General features: G+C 52.3%; 7 protein-coding genes across 7 annotated transcripts; 3 read left to right on the plus strand and 4 right to left on the minus strand.

Annotated features, from left to right (window-relative positions):
* Window positions 1-375: 375 nt before the first annotated feature.
* Window positions 376-1,092, plus strand: QC762_113510 (uncharacterized protein; the record flags this gene model as incomplete). Its single annotated transcript, XM_062885770.1, has 3 exons — window positions 376-387; window positions 517-581; window positions 773-1,092. The coding sequence occupies 3 exons, from the start codon at window positions 376-378 to the stop codon at window positions 990-992; spliced, it is 297 nt and encodes a 98-aa protein (XP_062748779.1). The 3' UTR covers window positions 993-1,092.
* On the minus strand, window positions 1,083-5,741 carry QC762_113500 (uncharacterized protein). The gene is made up of 2 exons (XM_062885769.1): window positions 2,996-5,741; window positions 1,083-2,938 (listed from the first exon to the last, which is right to left on the minus strand). The coding sequence occupies exons 1-2, from the start codon at window positions 5,153-5,155 to the stop codon at window positions 1,448-1,450; spliced, it is 3,651 nt and encodes a 1,216-aa protein (XP_062748780.1). The 5' UTR covers window positions 5,156-5,741; the 3' UTR covers window positions 1,083-1,447.
* Window positions 5,742-6,231: 490 nt separating this feature from the next.
* Window positions 6,232-7,339, minus strand: QC762_113490 (uncharacterized protein; the record flags this gene model as incomplete). Its single annotated transcript, XM_062885768.1, has 2 exons — window positions 6,232-6,776; window positions 6,831-7,339. The coding sequence occupies 2 exons, from the start codon at window positions 7,337-7,339 to the stop codon at window positions 6,395-6,397; spliced, it is 891 nt and encodes a 296-aa protein (XP_062748781.1). The 3' UTR covers window positions 6,232-6,394.
* A 759-nt stretch (window positions 7,340-8,098) lies between these two features.
* QC762_113480 (uncharacterized protein) lies at window positions 8,099-9,875 on the minus strand (the record flags this gene model as incomplete). The annotated part of the gene is made up of 3 exons (XM_062885767.1): window positions 8,959-9,875; window positions 8,211-8,881; window positions 8,099-8,154 (listed from the first exon to the last, which is right to left on the minus strand). Exons 1-3 carry the CDS (start codon window positions 9,558-9,560, stop codon window positions 8,099-8,101), a joined length of 1,329 nt encoding a protein of 442 aa, XP_062748782.1. The 5' UTR covers window positions 9,561-9,875.
* A 211-nt stretch (window positions 9,876-10,086) lies between these two features.
* QC762_113470 (uncharacterized protein) lies at window positions 10,087-18,070 on the minus strand. The gene is given in 6 exon segments (XM_062885766.1): window positions 10,087-13,914; window positions 13,972-14,129; window positions 14,201-14,713; window positions 15,077-15,569; window positions 15,980-16,981; window positions 16,995-18,070. 4 exon segments carry the CDS (start codon window positions 15,093-15,095, stop codon window positions 10,675-10,677), a joined length of 3,930 nt encoding a protein of 1,309 aa, XP_062748783.1. The 5' UTR covers window positions 15,096-15,569; window positions 15,980-16,981; window positions 16,995-18,070; the 3' UTR covers window positions 10,087-10,674.
* QC762_113465 (uncharacterized protein) lies at window positions 16,798-17,054 on the plus strand (the record flags this gene model as incomplete). The annotated part of the gene is given in 3 exon segments (XM_062885765.1): window positions 16,798-16,873; window positions 16,929-16,983; window positions 16,997-17,054. The coding sequence occupies 3 exon segments, from the start codon at window positions 16,798-16,800 to the stop codon at window positions 17,052-17,054; spliced, it is 189 nt and encodes a 62-aa protein (XP_062748784.1).
* Window positions 18,071-18,165: 95 nt separating the features above from the next.
* Window positions 18,166-24,424, plus strand: RAD53 (Protein kinase protein rad53). Its single transcript, XM_062885764.1, has 4 exons — window positions 18,166-19,962; window positions 20,044-20,735; window positions 20,798-21,136; window positions 21,192-24,424. The coding sequence occupies exons 1-4, from the start codon at window positions 19,926-19,928 to the stop codon at window positions 23,901-23,903; spliced, it is 3,780 nt and encodes a 1,259-aa protein (XP_062748785.1). The 5' UTR covers window positions 18,166-19,925; the 3' UTR covers window positions 23,904-24,424.
* Window positions 24,425-25,846: the final 1,422 nt, after the last annotated feature.

Here is a 25,846-nt window from a genome sequence, read left to right on the forward strand (position 1 = left end):
GTATGTTGAGTTGAGGGCGAGCATTGGGCAACGGGCAAGGGGTTTTTTAGACCGGCTTTTTTTTAGCTTCATCATGAATGTACTGAATGCACCTGTATACCTGCCGTGTTTGTTTGTTGGTAGTCATCTGATTGACATGATAAGAGGGGTGAGTTGTTGAAAGAAAGGGGGGATATCCCTTATCTTATCGGAGCTCTCATCTGCATCTAAGTCATGTCTTGGCCGGTGACATCACTAGCCTCATTTCCATTCTTTATCGATTAGACATTGCTCTACACACCTAAATTGATTGAGTTACTCGAATCTACATAGCAGTGTTGCTAGTAAAAGACGAAAAAACAATCAGAAAAATAAGAGAAATCTAGATTTCTTAAAATGGTTAAAAGAGTAAGTTCGTCCCGTCTTATCATCTGGGCGTGAGTGATGGAGGGGTCAGTCTCCCCACCTTGTCTGGCCTCGCCCTGTCTGTCTCTCTCATATCAAAGGTCTGGCTAACACGATGATGATGGTTCTTAGGTTTATTTCCTCGCTCATGGGGGGATGGTGCAAGGTTGGTTAATATACCATGCCGCCCGATTACTGTAGTAGATATTGTCCGGTTAACACGGTTATTTCCTTTTTTTTTTTTGGGAAATGAACAGGAGTTGGATTTCGGTATGTTTCTTTTTTTTCTTTCTCGACTTGGCTTCCTCTTATCACCCCCCCACCCCCCGTAGTGTCTGCTACAAAAAGATTTCGAATAGCTGGAAGCTGATATATACATCCATGGTAGATACTTCACCCGCGCCCGCGCAGCCGAGCACAAGCTCACCGGCTGGGTCCGAAACACATACAACAACAAGGTCGAGGGCGAGGCTCAGGGGGCGGAGGACGCCCTCTCCAAGTTCCTCAAAGAGGTGGACAAGGGGCCGAGAGGCTCCCAGGTTGTCAAACTCGACAAGGAGGATCGGGATGTGGTGGAGGGAGAGGAGGGTTTTGAGATTCGTCGCTGATCAAAACAAATACAACACCCCACCCACCCAATCTTGCGCGCCTATAGACGAGACCTATAGAGAGAGAGGGCAGAATAATCAAGACAACACCCAATTCAAAAGATCGACCCACGCTTTATTGTTGTGTTTTGTGATGCTACTACTATCTTCATGTTTGCTACCGCTCACTGGATATCTCTCATCATTCGCTCCTCTTGTCTAAGTAACCTAGCCTCGTCTGTTCCTGTATATATATGTAACTTCGTTAACATCTCTTCTTTTTTCTTTCCCTTAAACTAACCTATATCCCACCATTGCCGCCCCCATTAACCAACCTGTCAAGTTCCCTACCACGCCATGCCCGCCCAGTTCATCCATGTGACAAAAAACGCAATGCTTTCACAAAACAATTATATCCTCCTTCATGTCTTCTACCAGTACCTCAATGTTTCTCTCCTAACTCAACAAACATCCAATTACGCAAAAGTCATCTCAATCTCCTTCTCCTTCCCAAAATCATCGTCCTCGTAGTCCGCCCAGGGATCCGCCAACGCGATATTCGGGAGGGTTTGCGAGCCTCTCAGTTCCGGGCGGGGTGGCTCATGGCTGTTGTTATTATTGATGCCGCTGTAGTCCATTCCCCTACTCGTTGACGTTGTTGTTGTTGTTGTTGTTGTTGTTGTTGTTGTTGTTGTTATTGTTGTTATTGCCGCGGTCGGCGAGGAAGACTTGCGATCATCAATCCCAGTATCAAACGTCATTTGTATCCCATCATCATCGTCCCCAAATCCACCACCGCCACCATACGCCGGGTAATAGCCACTGTCTTGCTTGCCGCCGCCCACAGAGATGCTAGAGTACCCCTGATACGCCGGTGGTGATGCCGCCGAGCGGTACTCATCCGATCCCCCATTCCTGCTCGGAGACCCAAACCCAGACGGAACAGCATCATAACTCTTGCTCTCCCTCAAACTGTCCCCCCTAGTCCGTGACGAATCCAGCTTCATAGGCGGCAGCGTACTCTTAATCTCCTTCACCTGCAGCACCTCCTCATCCACGCTCTGACCATTCTGCTTGCTGCTGGCCGCCTCCTTAGCCAGCTCGGCACGAATAGCGTCCACGTCAAACAACACTCCATGGTTATTCCCCTCCTTGTCCTCCGTCTTGCCGCTAGACTTTGCACCACCCGTCTTGGAAGAATCCTCATACACCTCCCACTCCTGCTTCTGCAGCTTCTGCTTCCTGCCAAACAAGCTAAACCGATTCTTCTTCTCATTCGACTTCCCCTCCCTCTCCAGCTCTTTTCTCGCCTCCTCGATCTCGTTGATGAGCTCGCGCTGCCGTTCCTGGTGGTTATCCGGGTCTGGGTCTTCGATTTCGGTGAACTCGTCGCTCTCCACCAACCACCCGCACTCACGAAGCAAACGGGGCATAGCGGTACGGTAATACATATGTCCGACAACCCATTCAGACACATCCATGTTTTCAAGCCCAGGGATGCCCTCAATCGGCGCCAGCCCTGCGACGTGCCTGATGCCGCCGTTGGTCAGGCGGAACAGGTACCCAAGAATCCAGTCATTTCTGTTGTATCCGCTGACGAAGCGCCCTGACACCACCGAGCGAGCCCGCAGGTACTCGTCGGCGTTGACGACGATGGGGCTTCCAAACAGGTAGACATTTTGCACCAGGCCGAAGGCGCCCTTTTTGGCGAGCTCCTTCAAGCAAGAGAAGATGACGCGGCTGCCGAGGGAGTACCCGACCAGTGTCACGGGACGAGTACCCAAGTTGCGGTCAATGAGCGAATCTGCCAGAATGAGACCGGCCATGTTGGCACGGTCGAGAGACACGGTCCATGGGTTGTCGATCAGATAGGAGAGCTTGGTGAGAATGACAGGGATCTGGAGACCAGACATCAGGGCTGCCAGGAACGTGCTGGCAAGGACCTGCTGAAGACCTTGTGTGAGAGCCTACATCACCTGTGTCAGCAGAGATTTCCCCCCTTCTCCTGCTTTTGCTAAACATACCTCTGTTGCCAGAATGTTGATGGTGTCACCCATACTGGTCAACATTTCCGGCTCCCACAACACCGAGTATATATCACCCATGACTGGGTCTACAGTACTAAACGGCAACCGGACGTCGTCGACCTTGCCCGTCATCCATCCGGAGACAGTGACGATGAGGTTCACTCTCTTGTTGTTGTTCAGCGGTCTGTACTCGAAAGTCTTGACAGCTCCGGTTCTCCGGTTAGCAGCTCTGACACCAACAATGCTTCCCGACGCCGCTGCAGTCGACGTGATGATAGCAGCACCTCCAACGCCACTAAGAAACGCGGTTGTCCCACCGACACCAATCGCCGAAAACCCCATTGCTAGACCGGTACCGATCATAGGAGCCGCCAATCCCGCAGATAACCCAATAATCAAGCCGCCGCCAACCGTAGCAAGGCCCATCATGGCATAGCGCTTTGTCAAAGCGCGCTGCCGGCGATTTTCCATGTGCTCTGTTTCATCCCAGTTCTCCTTTTCAGCGCTCTGTTGCATTTCCAGCGCATCCGTCACCTTCTTCTCGAATCTGCAAATATCGAGCCAGCTGATTTCCAAGTCCTTCGCCACCCTTTCCAGCAGCACCCTGGCCCTCGAATCGTAGATGGAGTCCGCAATCAGCACAAGGAACAGATCACACAGAACCGTCCACCTGATGTCGATATCAATCTTTTGCGCCGTCGACATCTGAGAGGGCACCTGGACAGGCTCAGCGAGCTCCGATTCGTTGTTACTCGAGTACGGCGGTGGAGGTTCTGCATTGTCGTCCGAGTTGGTGGTGACGAGCGAAGCAGCACGGGAAGGCCTCGAGCTGGTCGACGTCCATTTCTCCTTCTCCTCCGCCATTGGGTTCTTCACACGAGCGTTCGCCATCAAAACAGGCGTCAAGTCTGCTGGAATGACCCCATGGGCGCTCAACTGTTCAATCATGACCTGCTCATCCGAACTGATATCCATGTGCGAATACAGTCGAATCATCATCTTCTGGCTCCACATTTGCATGCTCTCTGCAGCCGTGGCGACATGCTTTTTGCTCTTGGACGAGACTCCGATAGACTCCTCCACTGTCTTGACCATGGCTGAGAGCTCCAGTCTGGTAAGGCCTACATATGCGATTCTCTGACCCTCTGTCAGCAAACCCTTGGTGGCTTGCAACTGGCTGACAGCGTCGCGCTGGTTTTCCTCATCCTCCGTGATACTGGTTCCAGCGGCGTCGCGGCCTTGAAATAGGTACTGTGTGTTCTCGTCCATGCTAGTCGCAGATTCGGCATCGTCGTCTACCAAGACTTTGGTATACCCTTTGCCAGCTCCACCCAAATTGCCATAGCCGTATTTTTGGTCGTCATCCTCTTCGTGGTATTCCTTAGCGATGAGCCTGTTATCATCGTCGTAGATATCATACGGAGCATAGGCAGGCATGGTTTGCCACCCATCGTCGTCACCTTGTACCTTTTCAGGCTGCTTGGCAGTGAGCTGCTGATGCGAGTACTCTGAGGCTTCAGCGGGCATGTTTGCGACGCTCGACTTGTTCCTCTGGTGGCCTTGTGGGTTCTTGGTCTCCTGGACAGCCTGATCCACTGTCTCGTTCTTCGTCCTCTCTGAATCTTCTTCTCCACCCTTGATAGCGGCAGGCTCGGAATCGAGTCCGGTGGAGGTTTGTGCTGATGTTCCTGTTGGGGTCGTTTTGCTGCTCTGCTCCAACTCCTTTGAGAATGTGACCGACGATGCACCAGGTTCCTTCTTCTTTTCATCCACGCCCCTCCGCTGGGAAACAGCATCCTTGAACTCATCGTCGCTGCCTGATTCTTCCCCATTCCTAATGCCGTCCGACTTTGCTTTTGTGGACCCCGCAACAGACTGACCTGCCTTCCTTCCATTCTCTATGCGCCACAGACCGTCATCTTGCACGGTTGTCGCGCCCATCTGTGGACTCTTGGATCCATTCGCACTTGTTGCGACATCCCCGCCATCGCTTCCCTCGCTCATTTCAATCGGTGGCGGGACATACTTTCTTATCGGCAATCCAAAGTCGTCGAGCTCGACAGCTGGTTTCGAAGCTGGCGGCGCATCTTTCGTGGTCGTCGTTGGGGACGGGCCGTTCTGGTCGTTACCAGCAGAGGGCCCGTCAACTCCCGGCATGGCTGGTTCAGGGGGGCGGGTTAAACGGGTACAGAATCAAATCGTGATCGACGGTGATATTCGGAAGAGGAGTCGCAAACGCGTACAACTGCCAAAACTTTTGGACACGTGAGAGGGTTGATCGGGGGTGTTGTGTATTCTCGGTAGAACAAAGTCGTCTTTGTTTCAATCGGGAGCTGCGGGAGCGGACGGACGAGTCGAGGCAACTCAAGATGGGAGGTCAAGTTAAAGTTGCACGCACCCTGAATTAGTGCCCGTTCATCAAACACAGGGGCTGACAGGGGGCCCTTTAGTCTTTTATTTTCTCGATGACGGAACGGGGTCGCGTCACGTCAGCAACCTGTCTGGGGGGCTGTTTCGTTTCTCTTCCCTCTGGGTACGCCAACCGTGAATGAGGCCCAGAAGAGGGATCTCCAATTACAGATCGAACTGGAAGGTTGGAAAGAAGTCAACAAGAGGAAATCTCATGAGCTTTTCGAAAATTTGTTGAACAGACAAATGCGAGCCCAAGACGACACACGGCAAGACGGTTGCAGCTTGGGTCTCACTTGGCATTTCCGATAAGACAGGCGCAGAATTTTGGTGGGGTTGGCTCTGTCCCACCACTGAGCGAACAGCGTCGAACGACGCTAGAACTTCGCCGGTGACGACGCCTTCACATCGGGGCGGAGGTCGTCAGATGTCCATCCACCCCACGGCCCATTTGGCGGGTTTGCACTTGGCTGCAGCGCGCATGCAGCGTATCAATTCCCCGTTTCCTGCCATAGGCGGCATCCAAAAGCTTGTTAAGATGAAAATGTAACAGATTGATATATCTCACGAACAAGTACGAGCACTTGACGGGACGGGGGGGGTTTATACGTGTACTGAATCTGGCTGCATTCTAGACCTGCCAGATCCCAACGGCTCAGCAGCCGACTTCGACGAACTGCGCCATCCTGTTGACCAACACTGACCGTGCATCATCCTCTTGCGTAGACAGGCCGGTGTACATCCGGTGCTTCCGCTTCCGCAGTCCCCCATTCAACTCCGGTTGACATGTCACCCTGAGCCATATGCCATTCACACACAAACTAGCACGTGCTCCAGACGCCAAATACAACTGTTATTATGCTAGCATCTATGCCAGCAAAACCCTAGTTAATACATCAAAGTCAATACATCTTTCGCCCATGTGATGCCAGAAGTCTATGTCAGCCACGGGCCTATTGCAGGCCTATACAGCCTGGCATCGTCCTCTTAGTCCTGCATATCTGCACCCGCGATCGCAGCATCAACCGCGGCCGAGATCTCCTTATCACTAGCGCCCTTACCAGTCGTAGCCTTTTTCCTTCTTTTCCTTTTGGCCTTGTGCTCGCCCGCTACCTCCGCAGCCGGCGCTTCTGTCTCCTCTTTCCTAGGCCTTTGCTCCTTCTGCCCATCCGTGACCTTCTTTGCCTTTTTGACCGCTAATGGGTTCGGTTCCTTCTTGCCGTAGTTCTTCTTCTTCTTCGGCTTGTCGTCCTCACGCTGTGTCGAACTCTTACCCTTTTCCTTATCATCCTCCTCATCACTCCCAGACTGATCCTCATCATCCTCTCTCTTCCTCTTATGCGTCCCTCTCGTAATACCGCTCATAAACCTACACCCAGTCAGCATTTCCATCACCACGCAAAAGAACTCCAGGGTCACATACTTGGCCTTCTCCTCCCGCTCCCTAACCTTCAAACTCGCCTCCGCCATCGGCTCCAAAATCAACACACTCCTCTTGACATACATCAACGGCGTCGGCACCACAGCCCTCAGCTTCTCCCTCAGCATCTCGTCCTGCGTCGCAACCACATACCGAAACTTGTTCTCGTTCCTCCTCTTCGGGTCCACCACCGCCATCACACACTCCCTCTCCGTCAGCGGGTCCTCGTCCATCAGGTGCCCGCACCTCCTCCTCTCAAAAGTCTTTGCCCGCTCAATCGCCGCCGCCACCCCCGGCTCCTTGTTCCGCGCGTACATGGCCCGGATGCAGCACTGCGTGATCATCGGCTTGAGGCTCTTGGTCGACAGCGCCTTTTCGAACAAGGTCATCAGGTCCAGCTTCATCGTGTCGAGCACAATGTCGGACGTCATGAGGAGCTGGTAAGGCTCGCGGAAGCCGAGCATCTGGAAGGACCGCATCAGCTTCTTGTATTGCTTGGTGCGTTTGCCCATGGTGGTGAAATTGTTTGCCCGTCCGGATCCGGATTTGCTAAGTGGTGGTTTGTGGTGAAAGGTTCGTGAACTGAGTGTAATTGACGGAACAGCAGAAAAAAAGTCGCTGGATATTGTGTCAGGCGTTGATGAGGTTGATGAAAAGAAAGGTTTATGAGATTGAGAAGCTTCATGAACTTTTGCTTGGCTCCCAAAAAAATTCCACAAGGCAAGAGCCCCACTTTGATACCTTGACGGCTGGTGGCCCAAGCTCCCAACATGGCTCCACTTTGGCTCTAAGATAACACTTTGAGGAAGTAATTGAGAATATCATAATGTTTGGCTGATTTAGATACTTCAGTGCCTGCTATTCTATAGGATACTTCAGATACTGTAACTCGAGAAAACGCCAAACACCAAGCCCTCACCACCCGCCTTGCTTGCTGACCTAGCACCATATCGAATCCTACCCTAACCCACGCATGTGAAAAAAAAAAACCCGAGGATCAAGCCGTATAGATATCTCCCTTCCAAAGCAGATCATGGAAAAGAAAAATCTCAAAACCCATCTCGTGAAAACCCCAATGCTTGGTTTCTTTGCCCGTTCAAGTCGTGCCATTTCCCATTACACAAACCAATCAATGCTCCACACGATCGATCCCATCTTCGTTACACCATCCCGGCCTATTCAATGACAAGGCCCCCTTGATATCGAGTATCCAAGCCCTCGGCCCAGGATTAAAATGTTTCTTCCTTCGAATTTTTTCCATCTTCTTAAAATCACCCCTTGTTCTTCCTGCACATCGCCGCAACAACACTGATATCATCAAGCTTTCCTACTCACAACCGTCAGCAACAATATCAACATCAACTCAACCCCCAAAGAACTTACCACCCCCACTAGCCAAACCCTCCTCGATGGCATGCTCCATAAACGGACTCTCCGCAAAAGGATCAAGAGCAATCACCTTCGCCGCCTCCTTCAGCTCCTCCGCCACAAACCCCATCATATCCTTCCCATCCTCCCCCTCCACAATCCCTTCCTCCCTCCCCTCCCCCCTCTCCCACCGTTCCACGCTCTCGCTAACCTTTTCCACAATCTCATGCGCCCACAGATTATCAATCACCCCGTCCGACATTGCGAGCACCACATCCCCTTCCCGTATCGGTACCTCGTCCACCACGGCACAATTCACCGGCGTGTCCGGACTGTTCGTACCAAGCTGCCTAGGGCAATCAAACCAGTGCCACTGTTCCTTAGATTTAAACACCATTTCCCTCGTTGACGGGCGCACAACCATCACTTGCGAGTCTCCTATGTTGGTGACATACACCAGTGGTTCAGGGTCGCCCGTTTCGGAATTTTTCCGAAAGTGAAGCAGTGCGCCAGCCGCCGTGGTCGTTCCCTGCCAGTCGTTCGGTTCCGAAGTCGCCTCGACCGTTTGCTCGTACGCGTGCTGGAGGTAGGATACAGGATCGGGGTGGTAGTCTCTCTGGCTATGACTTGCCGCGTCTTGGAATATATTCGTCGCCCAGAAATGCAAGATTAACCGGGCCCAGAGACTGAATATGTTTGTCTGTCAGATTGGACTCCAAGAAAGCAAGTGGGTGAGAAAGAAAGAAAAAAATAAAAATCTAACCCAGCATGCCCCCTCGGCCTCATACTCCAAGCGCCCACCCCATCATTCGCGCAAATAAAGTACTTGCTCGCAAAAACAGCATCATCCCCATTGGTATACCCCTGAATCAAATGCCCATTCACATACACCTTCCTCCTATCCCGACTTCGATCATGCGTGCTAAGGGGATCACTAAACGACCCCGAAGGAGGCGACAAGAACGGCGGCGGGAACGGCCTTGGTGTTCTTTTGGCGAAGAGCCCAATCCCCGTGTCGAAACAAAACGGCAGTTTCGGGAAAACCGACGGGTCCAGTCTGCCGTCATCATCCAGCGGCAGCGGAGGTGGTGGTTCTTCGGAGGAAGATGCGGAGGAGGTAGATTCGGTCGTCGTCGCAACAGTCTCGCCAGCAATTGTGTCATTATTGTCCGTCGAATACAGCAACGGAGTTGCAGTCCGGAATGTCGCCCGCTGACTCGGCGTTGGCAGCGCCTCATGTAGCAATGTCGGAAACTTCGGACGAGGGGACCATGGTGATCGCAGGACCAGGGCCGCCGGAACAGCCGCCCTCAATCGCGCGTGTGTTGTCGGGGCTTTGAGCAATCGGGGAGCTAGTCTTCTCATTCCAGCGAGAGCGGCGCGCTGTCTCAATCAGCCGTGACGCTGGCGAGCAGCGAGCAGCATTCGAGATGTAATTGCAAGCTGTGCGAACGTGTTCGATCGAGGGGTGGGTTGGGTTCAATCCAAAAGGTTGGAAACGGGGAAGTGTACAACAGGTGGGCAGGGATGAGGGATGGTCGAAGGTCAAATGGAGCCTTGGGCTTATCTTATCAAAGCGAACAAACGGTTTGAGGCTCGATGACATCCCAGTCGTCTTGGAGATGCAGGGCCCTTGTTGCGCTGTCGCCACACAAAAGCTTTGGTAAGGTAGCTGGCAAAGTGGGGCCGGTCCGGCAGCCGGGGACCGGACTCCGCACTAAGTGGGCTCTTACACACAGAATCGGCCCGGGGCTGCGATCCAACGGCCGCCCAAAGAGGCAAGAGTTGAAGATGTGTTCGTGCTTACTGGACAGCTGCTGCTCGGAATGTGGCTGACAGGCGAGTATCATAGCAATGGTGAAGAATCAGAGTGGTATCAGGCACCTAAACATTAGATGAACAGGACCATCGTTTACACAACCGATCTCAACATGTCACAGTGGTTCGACGGACTCTGGCAACAAGTTGAACAGTTGAAACAAACTTATTATATCGGACCGTGTGGTATGAACGCCGCACAGCCGTACAACTAAGTACAACTAAAAAAGACCAAACGCCAAAGCAGCAATGATAAAGTTGAATGTATGGATGAAAACCCGACCAACGCTAACCATAATGCTCCTGGCAATCTAGCCTTCCACTTTGCTCCCATCAACTGGCCATGTTCTGAAACCACAACATCCACCCTTGAATCCAAGAAAAGAAAAACAACGCCGTGTGGCCCAAAAATCCAAAATTGTTGCCTGCTCTGGAAAAACTTTTTGAGTGTGTAAAAACCAAGCTAACTCGTAGGTATGAAATGTTGGGAAGCCCTGTCGTGATCTATCCTATCGTTATCTCAATAGAAAGAATGTCATCTGCTTGCATGAACGTCGTTCAACCGTCAAACCCGTCCCCCGCCCTGTGGCTACTTGCAGCCTCAACTCGAGCCGCTATCCGACTCAAATGTCTTCACCAAATCTTTGACCTTGACCCTCTTCTAGAAAGCCTGGCCTTGAAACGTCATTCTCCCCGGCGTCCCGGATCGAGGACCGCCTGGCACCGTAGCCGCTGCAAACGGAGCCTGTGGTGGCGGCGAGTTGCTCATTCCTAACCCTATTTGCCCCTGCTGTCCCCATCCACCGCCAGACGCAAACGCTTGGTTAACCGGAGGCGCGCCACTCAGTGAGCCATGTTGAGACATCCCTTGGGGAGGCCATGACTGTGGCCCATACTGAAGGGGAAACTGGGGGCGAGGGGAGCCTTGGTATTGAGCTGCAAAATGAGCCTGTTGCTGAGCGAAAGCAGCCTGGGCAGCTCGCTGCGCCTGTTGATGCTGCTCCCGATTTCGTTGATCAATAGCATGCGCAACAGCTTGGCCACCGATCCCTTGCCTCATCTGAGCCCTTTCACGCTCGCGCGCCTCAATTGCACCGACCAGGCCAACCTTGGCCTGGGGAGCGTTCTTGTTGCCAGCGATGGCAATGAGAGGGCTGCCCGTCATCCTCGCGACGTGTTCTTGCTCGCGTGCCGACAAGTGCGACGAGACTTCGCCGCTGGACAGAGCAAGCATCCCAGCCTGGCTCACAGGGCGACCAGATGAGAGTAGGTCAGCAGAATTCGACCGCGATTGGGATGCTGGATTACTGTTTGGCCGCTTGTATGGGGATGTAGGGGTACCCGCTCGAAACTCGTTGAGAGTGTAGCCTGAGGGGTTGCGCTGATGCATAGTCGCACGTTGTTGGACAAACTGTTCAGGGGAAATTGATCTATCAATGGATGTGCTGGGACCTGGTACGACACCCGGTTGCCAGGCCACGCTTCGACGGAAGGAATCGCTCGATTCTTGACGCCGATGGCAATACGCAGGACCAGGGCCAGGAGATTTTCTACCAGAGGGTGTGGTTGCATGACGTGGGGATTCCATTCCAGATCCAGAATCAGCTCCGTGTGAAGAGCCTGGTGCCGACAACACCTTCCCAGGTGGAAGTGCTCCATAGTTCAAAGTCCGCCCAAAATCGATATCTGGAATTTTGTACCCTTCTCCAGCCTTGACACCAGAGACAGGCGCATCCTCACCCGTGGACTTGAGCACGCCGATCCGCGGCCGTTCCGTCGATCTCACTGGCAGTTCTATCGAACCCCGGTGCGTACTAGCGTAATCAGGGCTTGCTGTGGAAGCGCCATCATCGGAATGACTTTCTGACCTGTTTGGAGGGGGCGGGGAAAAGGAGATGGGAGAGACTGGTTCCTGGTTCTTGTGCTGTAGGCGGGTGGTGCTAGCAGGCAGAGGTTTGCGATGAATCGGGGACCTTTCTGGAAAATTGAACGCCATATCAGCCCTGGAAGGCGGTGGGGTCTGCCGGCCACTAGGAGGGCCCGAAGACTGTGTTGTTTGATTTCCATGTGGCTGTTGACTCATTGCAGGGCGCATACCGAAGTCAGTGGGAGAGGGGCCGGCTGATGGACCAGAGTTCATGTGTCGCGTGGTGTTGCTATCGGGACGTAGGACGGAATGTTTTAGGGGAGAATCTGACTGGTTTTGTAACGAATCCAGGCGCGGTGGAAGGGACCCAGGAGAGCCTTGGTAGGTAGTGGGAGCTGTCAAAACTTCACGAGATCCATTGTAATTAGCATCTGATTCCATGGTAACGGCGCTGGTGGTTTGTGTCTGTACCGGTTGACCTCGTGGGCCGTTGTATCCAGATTGTGGGCTCATCGCGTAGTCGCCGCGCAGCTGCTCATCCGGGTATCCTCCAGGTCCCAAGCCTCCTGCGTTGGCCAGCTGGGAAAGCGTAGTGTCGGACAACCTGTTGTGTTCCCGACGCAACTCAGGTGAAGGCTGGGGCTTGGGATAAGGCCGAGATTCTGCGCCATGAGCAAATGCTGGAGGGGGAGCGACCGGCTCGGGGGTCATCATCCGCTGCATTTCATTCAGGTTGTAGCCAGCCATGCCTCTAGGATATTCATCCTCGGAGCTGACCCTCTCCGGGGTGGGCGCCAAATCGCTTGCAAATGTCCTGGCTCGGTCAGCGGGGCGCATGGCCGAAGGGCCGACTGCGTGATGATCCATATCATAAGGGTAAGGTGAGTGGTTCTCGATCTGGGTATCCGAGATGTTGCGCGTGTGCTTGCCATGACCGGCCATAACGTATGGTGCCCTCTCCCTGTTGGCATCTGGAGGTGCAGAGTCTGTTCGCGTACCCGGCCGAGTCATAGACATGGACCTTGATGACCGCCCAGAACTTCCATCATCCGATGCAAAGCCTACTCTCGGCTTCGACTGTCCGCCCTGGCTTAGCCGCTTGCTGCTTTGGCTTGCGGTATCTCCAGCCGCCTCCATATCCAACATGCGAGTCCCCGTCAGCTCTTTCAACTTCTTCCGCCACTCCCTCTCCGACCAAGAGGAGCTTCCGTCGGTGGTGATGAGCCCACTGACATCGAGCAACTCGAGATATCCATATTTCTTGTGCTTTGGCATCGCAAACATGAGAGAGCGCGAGTCTCTAGGGCTTGCACACAACCGACCCGGACGACCGTACAGACCAAACGTGTCCCAGGTTGGGAAGAGGAAGCGCAGCAACATCTCAAAACCAGGGACCATCGGATGCGACTCGGGCATGATGAAGACGAAGCCCTCGGTTGATGATGGTGGTTCGGAGTGGATGTGGATATCACCCTCAATTTTCAGCAGAGTCGAGCCATCGATCAGCGCCTTGGCCTGTGGGTAAATAGCGTAGGCTGCATAGGCATCGGTGATGGTCGCTATTGGCTTTTGGTGCTTCTTCTTCTTCTCGGCCTCCTTCTTGGTGTCGAAGAACCTGATCTCACCCTTTAAGATGGGTGCATGTGATCGGTCATAGGCAGAACGCTTCTTGTGCTCCTTTTGTGCCTTCTGATACTCCTTCTCGCTGGGTGGTTCTATCACACACCAACAACGTCTCCAGGGGACACCGGCACCGAACCTTACACGGACGTATTCCTGAACGGGAACCCTGGCGCGTTCCATGATGATGTTGATGCTGTTGAGGGTCTTGCCCTTGCCGGCCACCACGGCGCCCGTGTATGCCTCTTGAAGTGTCGAATGCTCATACATGGCCAACCGGATGCCGGAAGTCCACTGGATCAAAGAATGGTGCGAGTTAAAGTGAAGCAAATAGCGATTTCGGCCTGCGGTGCTAATGCTGAGGATATTTTGTAATGGCTGCTCATCGGCGGACCTTGTTGGAAGCGATTCGATCTGTGACCTCATGTTAGCAACAACTCACTCAACGGAGCGAAGCAAGGGTCCACTTACCATCTTGATCGAAGCATCGGTCAAGTTGATGAACTTGGGCAACACCTCCCCGTCGTCACCAGCGGCATCCAACTCGGCGGCGTCCCACAACGACAACACAGTGCCGACAAGCTGAGCGAAGCACTCGGTCCATGTTCGATCGGGGTTAGGTTTTCCTTCTATATCGCAACAGCTGGTTAGTCGCTAACACCATATGCCAAGCGAAGACTTTCGCTGCGGTGGTTCTTACTAATGTCTTGGTCGTCAAGCTTGAGAAAGTAGCCCTCCTGATACAGCTTGTTGGAGTGACTGTTTAGCAGGCTAAAAATGGGCAGAAACTCTGCTGGGGTCTGACTAGACAATTCCATGATAAGCGGACGATATGTTTGCGAGAGGGAGCGAGGTCTCTCGCGTCGGTTCGCTTTAGGTCGAGGGCTTGGTGGGGGAGACGGTGGCAGCCGTTTTACCACTGGAGCATGTTCGTCTTCAGGAGACGAGATGGGTGTTGTTTCGGCAGTCGAGTCTGGCGGCAGTTCGCTCTCGGAGGACTCTTGCAGCGTCGGCGAGCCTTGCAGTGTCGGCGAGGTCTGGAAGGGTGGCGATGAGGAAGGTGAGGTGACGGAGGTGTCGAGCCTAGAATCCGGTTTTGACGGGATCGGGGACGACTGGCAGGAGGATTCGATGCTCTTGGGTGGTGATGCAGGTGCGGGTGTAGGGGTTCCGGAATCCCTGCGAGGTGTGAACTGGGCTATAAACGAGCGCACTAAAGCACGACAAAACCCCCGCGTGTCAGTCAGTAGATTGCAAATTGGGCGAGATTACACAGCTCCTCCAGTGGGCTGCTCTTGTTATTATTGTTATTATTGTGCCGGGGACGGGGAGTGCCAGGGGGCCGACATCGTTGCAGTAGTCCAGCTAAGCATTTGAGAGCAATGATTTGCCTGCCTCATTGAGGCGAAGCATGCCAGCCAGCGACCGGAGAGGGGGTACGATGGGGTGCCACGAGTCCCCAAGACATGCGCCAATCCCAGCGGACAACAACTAGAATTCCATCTAGGTCCCCGGCACACAGCTTCCACCACACCAACAAGTTTCTGGGAGTAAGGAAAATTGTTATGTCACATACCTCGTCCCTGGCGGGCCATGATGGATGTCGAACGGATGTTTGTGCCGTGGAAGCTCCGGCACCGAACGAAGGGAAACGAAAAAAGGTGATGTCGCAGGGAAGATGCGGGTTTGGGAGGTAGCCGGAGCGGAATGAATGCAAAAGACGAGAAACGAAGTGGAGGTGAGGCAGAGGAAGCTTCTTTCTCCTGAATTAATCTTGCCGTGCTGCCTTCTCCGCGCCAAGGGGGGGGGGCCGATGGTCTGAGACTTTTGAGGGCTGTTCAGTGTTCGGTCGGTTGCGGCTCCATTAGGCAATGTCGTTTCGGGATACGGAGGCTTCGGGACAGAACAAAGACGAAGCTCTTTGCTACGGATATGAGGTCTGAAGACTGGATGACGCTGGCTGGGGCCGTCCCAAGTTTTGTACGGAGCAGTGCTGGAGCCAAGTAATTTTTTTTGGCAAGAAGCGCCGTTCGATCCCCCGGCGATCGCTAGGCGAACCGTTGTCTTTCCTGCATCAATCTTTGTAAGTGGAAGACTACACTAAGCTCGCTGAATCTCTCTCGATGTCCAGTCCGAACGGAGCGGCCTTGCCGGTACAGGCTTGGGTGCAAGACAGTGCCGTGGATGCCCACTTGGCGTGGCGATTCAGTGATGCTCCAAATGCCCAGTGTTCCCTGTCGAACCTCCACAGTCCGCTTGGCGACTCATTCACTCTGACATTGTGCTATTTTCAGTCCTGACGAGACGGTGACGGTGACGGCGCCGTTCTCTGGCCTGGGCTCTCTGAAGATACCGCCGGCATGTTGTGGTTGTTTCCAGGTCGACCAACATTAGAGGAACTTCCCTTTCGGGCAACATGGAATGTATAGGTGGGCGGGCAACGGAGATTCAAACATAGCAACTGCACAAAAAAACGTACCTCGATTCCGTCAAAGTACAAGTGACGGCTGGCAGCTCAAAGCTAAATTCGACTGGAGAATCAAATGAAGACCTTTAGTAAAATGATTGCAAAATCAAATCCAAAAAAAACTGCAGTTCGTAAACAACTGAGAAAAACGAGCTCAGTCAGCACTGCTGACCATACGAGAGGCACCAGATATGTCTCGTATTTGGAATTGCTACTTCCGTCTTCCGCCCGAAAGCTCCGAGTTAAAGTACACCTGCCCATCTTACACCTCAATATCAAGACTCTCCCTGTTGTTGTCACTTTCCAGGGACATTTTCAGGCTCTGGCTCTGCATGCAGTGATCAATGATCAGTGCGGCTTTCCCGGATCGTTGGACTGGGCTCTGCAGTCTCAGGATCTCTCTTGACCATCAGGAAGAAAGTCCCTTGGTCGATCCCAGGCAAGCCAGATCATCCCGCTCCGACAAGCGAGACGTGCAGCGAGTGCCACCGTGTCATGCACCTACAAAAGCCCACACCACGACATCATCAGTGCAGGATATGCAGCAGACCATCACCCAGCACAGAGGCGCTATTCTTTTATTGTCTCCTCCCGTCTGGCTATCGGCAGCAATTCTCCAGCTTTTTGCTGTCTTTTCTCTCCGGACACGCTTGCTGCTTGCTCCCCAGTCCTGCATTGCATCACCGGCTCTCAGATGTCGTTGGCAGTTGACGCTGCCCAGCAAAGAAGACCCCGCGATTACTTGGCATAGAGAGCAGGGGGGTCTGGATTGGCCAAAAGTTTGCTTGGATGACGAAGGGGTCCGGTGAAAAACCTCTTGTCGCCAATCGATGAGCCGCCAGATCCTTTCCCGCCCGACGAACCTCCAGCCTCCGCCTTTCGGGGTGACGACGCTCTCGATTTCAGTTAGTGTACTCCGTAGCACGTTGTCACTGCGCTGCGATGGCTCATCAGCCAACAGATTCCCCTTACCTTCACTACCTGAAACCTCTTCGGGGAATTCCACAAAATGTCATGGGAGGACAACATGGGATTTGTTCACCAACGGCACCAAGCCCCGCCAGCATCAGCAAGCTGGAAGCGCTAGAACCGCAGGTCGGTCCCCACGTTGCCGTCCCCTGTCCGGCACCACTTTCCGATGCGATCCCAAGAACTGGGTATTTCTGGGCGTTGCTGGGCATCGCTGATGAATATCAATGAGTTTGAATACGCGGCCATGGCGGTCAAGATGAATCCGTAATCAACTTGATTGTGCTGCGGTTGCCGCCGCCGAGAAGCTTTTCATGTTGGATTCGTGTAGCCAAGGTCTCATTGAGTGAGGTGAGGCTTGGGAATAGGAAGGTGAGGCCAATACGAACTTGGGTAAGACAAATCACCGAAGCGGCGGCTGTCGGTGCTGGCGTATTCGCACCAGCGCCTGTGGGGAATCCATCCCATCCAGAATCCTGGACCTGAGACGTTATCAACACAGCGAGGCGGCAATGTCGTTGGCTGCTTATGCACGCTGTTTCTATTTGTCTGGATTCTTTCGTTTTGGATCACCTCTTGTCTATATGTTGCACAAAGTGTATTGAGTGAAGAAGGGTTGCACTGATTTTGGTTCTGATTAATGAGGTTCCTCTTCTTGTCTTGGGTCTATAATAATTGGCACCCACGAACACTCCACCACTTCATCGTGGCAGACAGGCGCTACCCTGGGAGACGACGACGGTCAATTTTCCGGGAGTTCCCAGCCACCCGAGGACCCGACCTCGTTGGCTTTGGCCTTTCAACGACACCTTTTGCCGAAGCCGGAACAATCTCCATCGAATTTACGTCATCGTCCCCTTGCAAGATTTCAACACCAGCTATGAACTGATCACAGCCATCACCAGCTGTGTACGTCCGTTACGGTGTAGTCTGTTGGTCTCATGACATGCACTTCGTCTATCAATTTCCCTCGTTTCCTAGAGTCTTGAGTCTTGATCACGAGGGGTATATCGAACGCTCAATGGCATCATTCGTTCAGACGCCTGGACAAATTTGTGATACTGAAGGGTCCAGCTGACAGGTTACACCTCCATTCCCGCCCCTCCATCTGACTCCCACCTTTTCAAGGGAAGCCTCTCATGCGGGTAGGATGCGCCTAGATTAACCAGCGGGAGCAAGGGGCGGACGGGAGGCTTCGCCTTGTCGATATTTGCGGCGTCTATGGTGACGCTGTGCCACCGGTATTACCAAGATATCGAGCACGGTAGCGTTTGAGTCCGGCAGGTGATCCCGATAGCCATTGCCTATCACTTCTGGTGTGGTTGGATGCCTCCTTAACTACTTTGACCAGGTACTTGTTGGGCGATTGCCTCGCTACCTATCTTTTCAAGTGTAATTAAGACTTCTATACGAACAGGTATTTAAGCGGTTTGAACACTCATACGCCCCTCTAAAGTTGCAAACTCAGCATTTTGGCAGCGAGCAATCTTCGTCATATTTCTGTACAGGAGACAAGCTTCACCACAGCAAGACGGTTGTTCAGTATCTTCGTGTTTCCTTTAGCGTTGGCACCGCCTGAGCATAACAAATTCCCAGCTCCCAAAAATATATGTAAAATAAGATCCAGATCAATGCCAATACATGGTCTTACCGAACACTGTTAGACAAGGTCTTATCTCCAGTGAAGCTCGGGGTTCCTGACATGTTGTGTATTCGAGACTCGATCGAGATTGGTCTCCTCTCAAACCCAGGCTTCAGATGACATGATGTCTCTATCAAACACAGCCATCCTCCAGCTGCCCCTCCATTGTCTTCTCTTAATGGTTCTATCAGAAGAAGCATTTACACGCATTTTACCTTCATCCCCCAAGATGACATGCCATTTCATACACCCTTGGCCTTCGCAAATCCTTCTATTGTATAAGATTTGATGGCGAACCATGAAAATAACCAGCCACCGCCTCTTGCTTCAACAATACTGCAAGGCCTCCAGGCTCAATCCTCTTGCCAGGATGACTTCAACCTCACAATTGTTCGCCGCCCCGACCGCCGTTTTGCTCTCGTACTCGGGTCGACGACTCAATTACGTGCTTGACGCAGCCATCCGGATCCATCTGTTTCAACAAACAGAACAACCCCTCAATCCGTTCAAACTCTGTCGATCGGAGATGTCTCACAGGGCAAAATGATTGGAAGAGGGAAGCGTCCGAGGAGGAAAAAGCAATCGGGATGGAGCCGACGGTGCCGGAGGCGTTCGGTACACCAATTGACCCCTCCAAAACCCGCCAGGCTGGGAAGGCGATGTCCCCAAACCGAACGCGCTATTGCGGTCCAAAACGCCCTGTCAACCCAGTCGGCCGGCACGCGTGCACAGGGCAGGTGCTGCCCCCCAGCCAGTGTTGTGCAACTGAACTTGTTGAATGGTGGAAGTGAGACCCAGCTTGTGATGTTTTCTTTTTCTGTGGGTTGAACTCAGGTTCAGTTCGCTCCTCCGCCGTTGTCCTGCACATTTGTTGCTCCTTGCTCCCCTCCTCGTCGCTTTTTCCATGCGAAGCTTCCAGGTTGACGTGAAGGTTGCCTCGCCAGGCCAATTTTTGTTGTTTTGCTTGCTGCACACGCCCAGTGCCGACTGACCACCAGTCCGCCGCGTTTGGACCCGCCTGGCTCGAGTCCTTCGTCCCCCTCAACTCGACGTGACCCGCTTCCCAACCTGCGCGCGTTCGCTTTCGCCCGACGCGATCCCGTGAGGATTTGGCAATCAACTGCCACTCTCCGTCCGTGGGCGACGTGTTTCTTCGCTTCCTTGTCGAATGCGCCGGAGAAAAAAAGGGCGTATCTCACTTTTGCTATAACCACCGCGATCGCTTTTCATTGCTCTTCATCAAAAGGCTGCCGCCACCAACGCCGCGCCGTTGCGGAGCTCCGACCTTTGAGACAACTGTAGAGCGCAAGTGGCAGGGCATAAATATATCCATACCTTTTCTTTGCGATGGACTCTTTTGGGGAGGATTCGCAGCCGACTCAAGGTTTGTTTGTTTTGATCTGCCAAGCCCCCTTTTCTCCTGCGTGTTTCTTAGTTCTAATCTGATTGACCCCTTTCTGCGCAGCGACGCAAAACGTCGTGGATCCGAGACGGCTGGGACAGCAGAACTCGGGCTTCTCAGATACAGACATCGCCGACATAATATGTCTTCTTGTTCCGCAGTCGGATGCTGCACGCCGAGAAATCAGAAGAATCAGACTCCGAACACTAGAGCACACGGTTGGGAGGGATGAGGCGCTCAACTTGGATGTGGAAGAGGATGGGGAGGATGTAATTGGGGGCCAGGGCTTTCCGGGACATGGTGTAGGGGAGTATCACATTGCGCTGAGGTTTTCCACCGAGATTAAGAGTGTTGTAAATGGCTTCACATTTGGACGAAACGAAAGTCGTTGCGACATTGTTTTCGAAGACGACCCGATGCGACGGCTGAGCAACACCCACTTCCGCATCTACCTCAACGACCACGGGGTTTTGATGATTGAGGACATGTCGACAAACGGCACCGTTGTTGATGAGCAGCTCTTACGACGAAAGGGCGAGCCACCGCTCGATGTGAAGAGGACACTAAGGAGCGGTTCGAATATTAAGATTTTGATGCATGAGGAGGCAAGAGACCTCAAGTTCAGGGTCTGGATACCAATCCGGCAGGGCTACTCAAATGAAGCCTACAAGCAAAACCTACGAACATACATTTCAAATCGAGCAGCACTCACGGTAGATGTGAACGCAACCATCGTGCCCGGCCCTGGTGGGCGTGTAAGCTCATCCCCCTCCTTTTGGAAATCCAACCGTGGCCACGTGAGTAACTTGACATGTAGGTTGACATATTCAAGCCCGCGGCACCCAGAGCAGCTCCTGCGCAAAGGCAAACGCCCAATAACCCGGTAGCTGTTCGTCGGGCACAGCCAGGTCCTTCAGATCAACAAAATACCGATGATATCTTTGATGGTCTTCCAAAGGCGTGGGGTGGGTCGCAAAAGTACAACCGTGTGGGCGAGGTGGGCAGAGGCGCCTTCGCTACCGTCTACAAGGTGACCTCGAGGTTCAGCGGTGAACCTTATGCGGCCAAAGAACTCGACAAGCGGAAGTTCATGAAGAACGGCGTCTTGGACCAGAAGGTTGAGAACGAAATGCGCATCATGCAAAAAGTCAAACATGTCAGCCTCCACCATTCTTGAGTTCTGTTTTGCACAATTACTGACACCGCAACAGCCAAACATTGTCGAATACGTCGAGCATCTCGACTGGGATAACCGGCTGTTGATCATTATTATGGAATATGTCGGCAAAGGAGATCTCGGGAGGTTGATCTCGGAGTATGGGCCTCTCACCGAGGACACCACGAGGACCATGGCAACCCAGCTGCTGGATGCCTTGGATTATCTTCACAAGATGAACATCACCCACCGTGATGTGAAGCCGGACAACATTCTAGTGAGCTCACATGATCCATTTGTGGTCAAGCTCACGGATTTTGGGCTTTCCAAGATGATTGATCACGACCAGACGTTTCTCAGGACCTTTTGTGGTACCCTCCTGTATTGCGCCCCTGAAGTATACTCGGAATATACCGAATACGATAGCAGAGGCAGACGGCATCCCCGAAATCGACGTCTCCACCCACAAACTGGTCAGAGATACGATCACGCGGTTGACATTTGGTCCTTGGGAGGCGTTCTTTTCTACACAATGACGAAATCACCCCCCTTTCCGGCTCAAAGCGGAGCTAGTCACTCGGCGCTCCTTCATCAGATCATGACCAAACCCCTCAACATAGCACCCCTTCAACAAGCCCAAATCTCAGAAGAGGGTATCAAGTTCATCCAGGGCATGCTCGACCGTAAACCAGAGAACCGAGCAACGATTGAAGCGCTCCAGCAGCACCCCTGGATTCAGCCGCCTCCACCACCGCAGGTCGATGAAGTATCCGACCAGGAGCTCAGCTTCAATGCTTCACAGCTCAGCATCCAGGATCAAGACTTGCAGATGCCGTTTGAGGACCATCTGATTCCAGCCAGCGACGATGAAGATCTCCCTGATCAGGAGCCAGTTCCAACCGGCGGATACGAGTCCGAGAAGGAGAACTACACATTTGGAGCCGGTAACCAGCCACAGCCTCAACCTCAACGTCTCTTTGGAGAAGTAAATCCGTCAGCTATAGGGAGTCAAGGCGCAGTGGCGGCCCATCGTCTGAATCTGCCCGTGTCCAAAGACAGCTTTGCGTCAAGCGCATCGACGGAGATTTTAGGATCCGACAATGAAATCAAGGACAGCTTTGAGTCTGACCAACACTCCACACCGCGGCAGAAGAAGCAGTTCTCGCAAATTCCCTCTGTCGGTCTGGAGGAAGGGTCCTTCTCGCTCAGCCAGAGCAGATCCACGGAGGACCTCAACACCAAGACCTTTGATGTGGCATCACAGAGCTTGGGGGGCGCCGAGTCCATCCTGGAGAATCTTAATATGAAGTCACGCGTCGGCTCCCTCCTTGCCTCTCGTGGAAGTGAGGTGAACTCCAGCAAACGCAAGCAGGATTCATCCAGCGAAGATGAGGCTCAGCGAGGGCCTGTATCCGATGGGCGCGGTCTGAAGAGGTTTCGATCAGACCCTACAACGGTTCAAAAGCAACAGCAACAACAACAGCAGCAGCAGCAGCAGCAAGAAGTCGCCATTCGCACGCTCGATAGGAAGGACTTTGATTTGATGTCGCAAATCCCATCGATTCCTAAGCAGTCGGTGCAGATCGACATTCCAGTCCACAAGGCTACATACTGGCTGGCTAATGACAGGAGCACCTGGCATCTGACGTACCCCGAGATGACACAGCTACAGTTCGACGCCTTCAAAACGGCAGCCAAAGCCAGAGGAGAAGACTTTGCTCCAGGCAAAACCCCTCTTTGGGACCTGGCAATGAAGTACTTCCCACCCACCAATCGGGAGCGGCCAGGCAAGATCAGAAGGACCTTTGAAGATTCCGGAGACCACACGATGCCGTCTACTGCAATCGACTCCCAGGCGAGTCAGCATGTCGAGATCCCAGACACCCAGGACGCGTATACCACCATGGCTATGTACTCGGAGCGGATGAAGCCAGTGATTGCGTGTTTGAAGTCAACACCCAGTTCAGTGGTTCACTTCATTCAGGTCCTGGTAACTGAGTGCATGATCTCCTGGGGCCGTTCAGTCGATAATACTCGCTCGTACGAGCCCAAATCGGAGAGCAGAGTCCCAAAATACGCATTCAAGCTCCTCCTGTGGAAGAACAACTTTGATGCGACCATCAACAGGAACTGGCGGCCTTGGAACAAGCGCTACGAGCCTGACGAGGAGGAGTTCATGTTTTACATTTGCACCAAGGCGACCAACGGCATCTGGATCAACGGCGAGAAATTGCGCTCTCACCTGAACGAGAACAAGAAAGCCGACGGCCCTTACAAGTACTGGGCTCCCCTCTACGACGGCGACCGCGTCTCCGTCTGGCAGACCATCGACGGCAATTCCAGAACTGAGCTCACCTTTCGTTGCGTCTGGGGAGGCAGCGCGAAACCTCGTCCCGGCTACGGTCCTCAAGCTATCCCAACCATGGTCGACACGGACACTGCCCGCCAACTGGATCACCTCTGCGACAAGATTGAGCGCAAGATGCGCAGTCTGAACGAGCACGACCTCTGTATGGAGGAGGCGGAGTATGACATGAACGAACGCCACAAGCACATTGACCGGGAGAGGGAAAAGTCGAAGCAGTTTGAGAAGCTGAGGAGGCAGGCGGACAGGGGTGGGAGGAGGCCGAGCCCGATGCCGGGGATCACGTATGGGAACGCGGATTCCACGCCGGCGATGTGGACTAGTCAGTTCAGAGGGGGGGTGCCTGTTTTTAGGAGGCCGAGTCCGACTGCTTCGGATTTGTTGAGGGCTGCGAGGTATTGATTGTGGTTTTGGAGAGAAGAAAAAAACATGATACCCGGTGAAGGTGTTTTTTTTTTTTGGTACGATTGTTGGAAGGTTTGTTGGAACTGTTTGGTGTGAGAGAAGGGAGGGGTGGGTTTTATGCATATTATTATACAGCACACAGTCGTTACGGTATAGCTTTGTTGGAAAGGGGTGTTTAATATCTGTTATAGGGTTGGATGAATGTTTGGGCGCAAAATTCATACATATCTCGTATTGTATTGTCATCTATTTTTTGGGGGAGGGGGTTGTTAGTGAATGGATGGCTTGATGGATGTGTTGTTTCTGGGTGTTTGTTTTGTTGACTGGTACTGGAGATCTATATTTTTATGTTGGAAGGATATGATGATGAGCTTGGTTTGTGTGGTTTGGGGATGTGGTGATAGTGTCGAGATGGTTCGATAAGGAGGCTGGACTGGAAAGAGATGTTTCAAAACATGAAAATACAATACAGATATCAGACTAGGTGCTATCTAGATGGTTTCGGTCGTGTGTTTTTTTTCCTAAGGGATTTTCTTGTGCCAGGTTGTCTTGGCTTGATGGGATGAATACATTTGGCACTCTTAGGGGGTGGGGTGTACGGTTGTTCCTTGCAATCATCCAGGCACATCTTAACATGAGACTTGCTTGTTTGTTACTTTGATTCAACCCTTTTCTTTGGCATTGTGCATCAATCAAGGTATCACATTCGCTCTTCCCCCTCTTCCTGAGGTCTTCTTTTCGGAAATACTTGCACCGGAATCTACTTGTGTTAAAGAGGGATCGATCATCAGATACAGCAAGCAAAATCACCCCAGCCTGTGGAACACACATGCTGTCTTCATCATCCTTTTGGACACTGTTCTTCAAAACGGCATTCTTCCACAATCTTCTATATGCCCCAGATGTTACAAATTTCATCCTGTTCGTGCGACCATGTTTGATGCCTGATTTGGGATTTCTCAGAACAATCTTAGTCAATGCTATAGAGAGAGATATCAGGACCTGGTGTTCCTCTCTTTTCTTTTTTTTTTTTTTTTTTTTTTTGCGTACCTACCATTACCATTGTGTCATATTGGGGTCTTCCTCCGCAAGAGTGACTGAGAGGTGATATGCACTTGCACAAGACTTTGGTGTCATCACAGAAGTGCTTTATAAGACCTTTTTGATCAAGATAACAGGACTTGTGTATGACTTTCTTGATAGGATGAAGGACTTTCATAGGATCATTGAAGAATATAACAGTGCTTGTTATGACTTTTCGAAGAAGATAGTGTGCCTCAGTGTGGTGGTTCTTGTCACAATTGGTGTGTTATATCAAACAGCCCAAATTGAAGGGGGAAAAGAGAGTTGTATTTCTTTAGCTATGATAAGGTCTCAAACTTCCAATTTAAACCACCAAAGGTGAGTCCATTACACCTTGCCACAGCAATGCCTCCTTTCCTTGCGACGAGCATCACCGAATCGCCATAGTGATTACCGTAAGTGTACCAGTTGAGCGGAGGCGTAACGAGACGTGGTGATAATCGTAGGTAAACTACTATCGGCGATAAGGTGGTATAGAAATCGAAGGTGTGATGCCAAAAGCGTGTATGGTACAATGTGTGTGGTGATGACGGTGTTGAACTGTCAAATCGATGCGCAGCGAGAAAAAAACCCCTCCAAACTTCCAAAATAAGCTGGCAGCCCTCGTGCAAGGACTTTTCCGCAAAGACAGTAATGCTTTACATGTAATCTTTTTACAAGAGTAGCAGCGGTCAACAAATGAATTTTTCGTCAAGGTAACAGCGCATGCAAATGACTGTTATGGGAAAATTGTAGCGCTCGCGGTTGAGCTTTTCTGTCAAGATAGGACCGTTTGTAAACGAAGTTTGATTATCACAGCAGCGCTTGCACAAGAGTTGTATGAAAATAGCACCGCTTGCACAAGATATAAAAATCAA

Source organism: Podospora pseudocomata (assembly GCF_035222375.1).
Source record: "Podospora pseudocomata strain CBS 415.72m chromosome 1 map unlocalized CBS415.72m_1, whole genome shotgun sequence".
In the NCBI taxonomy this organism is placed as follows: domain Eukaryota; kingdom Fungi; phylum Ascomycota; class Sordariomycetes; order Sordariales; family Podosporaceae; genus Podospora; species Podospora pseudocomata.